The following is a 3,117-nucleotide window of genomic DNA, read 5'->3' on the forward strand; positions in this document are numbered from 1 at the left end:
TACCTGAATCCTGGGTCTCTATCACCAAATCCTGGATCCCGGGGTCCTATCACCACATACCCAGATCCCGGGTCCTATCACCACATACCCAGATCCCGGGTCCTATCACCACATACCCGGATCCTGGGTCCTATCACCACATACCTGGATCCCGGGGGCCTATCACCACATACCCGGATCCCGAGTCCTATCACCACATACCTGGATCTTGGGTCCCATCACCATATACCTGGATCCCGGGTCCCATCACCATATACCTGGATCCCGGGTCTCATCACCACATACCTGGATCGCGGGTGCCTATCACCACATACCCGGATCCCGGGTCCTATCACCACATACCCGGATCCCGGGGTCATATCACCACATTCCCGGGTCCTATCACCCCATACCCAGATAACTAAATACCTCAATCCCAGGTCCCATTACCAAGTACCTGGATCCTGAGTTCCATCACCACATGCCTGGATCCTGGGTTCTTGCAATCACAAAGTGGCTGGATGCCTCCATAGAGGTCTCTATATTTCCTATAGGTCAATGAAGGAAATCCACGTCGTCCTTACCTTGTAAAATAACTTGTTGCTTGTAGATCGGAGTCGTAAGGCCGCAGGTTGTCATGGACGTACTTCAGGTCATGAACACCAGATAATTCGGGCAGGCCGGCCTGCAGCATCTAGGGGGAGACACAAGGATAGGAAGTCATAGCAACCCTTTTTGCTTAGGGGTGGTCTTTCTATAGACAGAGCACAGTAGTAGCGGGAGAGGGGCATTGGACCTATGCCTGTCCTCTGACTCATGCAGCTATCGCTATAATCTAAGTTTGGGCTACTGAGCTCTGTAAACACAAATGACAAAATCAAGGCAAAGCATAGAAGGAGAGGTCAAGCAAATAGGAGTCTGGGGATCTGACCGCACTTGTGTGCACCTTTACCTTATCTCAATGATACAGTCAGATGGGTCAGGGGGGAGGGGCTACACATCAGTCTTTTCGAGGGCGGGCTGACCACAGATAAGCAGAGGGCGGCCTGGAGATGTGTCACTGACAGTTCTTATTGTGGAACACATTGTAGTGTGTACAGATGGCTCACCAGCTCCAGGGCGGTGATCAGTAATGCGCTGTGTCTGCGGATGATGTTGTACGCACAGCAGCAGAGATCCACAAACTCCTGTGCGCGCTGTGGGCTCCTCCCCCCCTCCGTGATGAAGTTTTCCATCTCGCTGGTGAAGATGAACGGCGACCGGTCTCTGCAAAACACAAAATGGAGAAAAAAAAGGCGTCACACATAATGAGTCTCACAACTGGAAAGCAGCAAAATACCCAGAATTCCCAGCTGAGGGCTGCATATTATGACTGATTTGGTGTCAGTTTTGGGTTTTCAGATTTTGGAAGGAGCGATGATCTTCAAGGACCTCACAGCACAGGACGCCATCTTGTGCCCAGCACACAGCCAATCGGCTCACTGGAAAACAGAGGAAACCCCAATATTAGAGCCGCCGACCTCTCCAGCATCCCCGGAGCCCGGACAGCGCTCTCTACTGGGTGAGGGTGGGAGTGCCGCCATGTCTGACCTCTGTCATGGGTCAAATATGGGACTGACACAGCTCATCTCCTCTTGGCAATGCTAGGTGCCTGACTGTCATGCTGAACCCTTACATCCGTGATTTCCAGTGTAAGGGAGGGTACAGGGGATTAGAGTCAACTGCAACCACTCCAACCCTTAACGATACCGTGCTGTATTATCTTCACATGGTCTGTGTTTAATTTGCCTTACTGGGGCCCCCTTCCACCCCCAGGCCCCATAATAGCCGCCTGGGCTGCTATGGCTATAGTTACAGCACTGGTTATAACCTCTGTCTTCTTTTTGCCATCTGTGTCTCATTGAGGAGATTTCCCTTCACTTCCTGCCTGATAGCCACAAAAGGAAGTGAGAGGAAATCCCTCCAAAGTCAGGGAAATCCATGGTGGCCTGCTTGGTCACAAGAACTAGTGTCACCATTGGAAGCTTTCCCATCTATTCCTGTTCTGGTGACAACCCAAAAGTTGGGATTCTCTTTCACGTACTGTGATAATGGTCACCTGGACAAAAGGAAAGGTGACCGTCACCTAAAAAATACTATGCGCCTGGCTGTGCCTGACCAAGTGCAACTGAAGCCCAAACTTTTTTTTGTGTATGTTTTGGATAGAGTGGAGAGGGATTAGAACCCCTTCTAGTTTTATTGCTGTCTGTGTCCCCATTAGGGAGAGTCATCTTCTCTATTTGTCCTGGTGACTGTTGTCACCAGAACAGGAACAGATGGGAAATCTTCAAATGGGGACACTAGTTCTGCTGACATCTCTTTGGGGGGGGGGAGAAGGGATTTCCCCTCACTTCCTGAAGGAAAATCTCCCCACTGGCAAAAAAAAAAGCTATGACCCTCCCTTACTCTGTCCAAACCTAAAACGTATTGGCTTCATTTCTGTGTTAAACTGCCAACTCAGGATGAGAAGTCACATTATTCACAGCCTGGTAAAAATTTCCCGCTATGCCGACATGGATGTGATTCCGCTGTTGGCCTCTTAGGCCCCATTCACACTGCGCGATTCGCAAATCGCGCGTTTGTTGTGCGATTTGAATTTTGCGCGATATCGTGCAAATGCTTTCATTGAGCAAGCTGGAATCGTGGCAAAATCCGCTCCAAAAAGGGTCCTGCTGTAGCGACGCACGACCCGCGACAGCAGGACCCTTTGCCCCATTGCCAAGCATTGGAGAGCGATATCGCGCGGTAAATAGCCGCGATATCGCGGGAATTACCGCGCGATAAATCGCTCAGTGTGAACGGGGCCTTAGTGCTGAGAATCCTGAGGATTACGATGACGTTCTTAATAATAATTCCTTGTCACCACACCAATGATGAGATCTGACAAATTCCAGAATCTGATACGTGGAGAGGAGATCTATGGAAATGTCGGGACGTTCCCCGCGCTATCCCATACCAATGATCCCGGAATAGCGTTCCACCATAAAACGCTGCGTCCTGCCGCGTGACGCATGTAAGCCGTATCTCGGCCGCTGAGCTGAAGGTGCAGCTTGTCCTCCTCTGACCTACATATGGCTGGGAACAAGGCCTAATGACTCC

At 50.6% G+C, this 3,117-nt stretch overlaps 1 protein-coding gene across 1 annotated transcript in view; it reads right to left on the reverse strand.

Moving 5' to 3' along the window:
- PIK3C2G (phosphatidylinositol-4-phosphate 3-kinase catalytic subunit type 2 gamma) overlaps window positions 1–3,117 on the reverse strand; it is a 52,617-nt gene that overhangs the window by 9,240 nt on the left and 40,260 nt on the right. Inside the window, exons 23-24 of the mRNA XM_018562385.1 lie at window positions 1,089–1,245; window positions 564–673 (exon numbers count right to left, since the gene is read on the reverse strand). Coding sequence (XP_018417887.1) covers window positions 564–673; window positions 1,089–1,245 — 267 coding nt within the window. The remainder of the gene's footprint in view (window positions 1–563; window positions 674–1,088; window positions 1,246–3,117) is intronic.

Source organism: Nanorana parkeri, unplaced genomic scaffold, assembly GCF_000935625.1.
Source record: "Nanorana parkeri isolate BGI_ZX_2015 unplaced genomic scaffold, ASM93562v1 scaffold576, whole genome shotgun sequence".
Taxonomy (NCBI): domain Eukaryota; kingdom Metazoa; phylum Chordata; class Amphibia; order Anura; family Dicroglossidae; genus Nanorana; species Nanorana parkeri.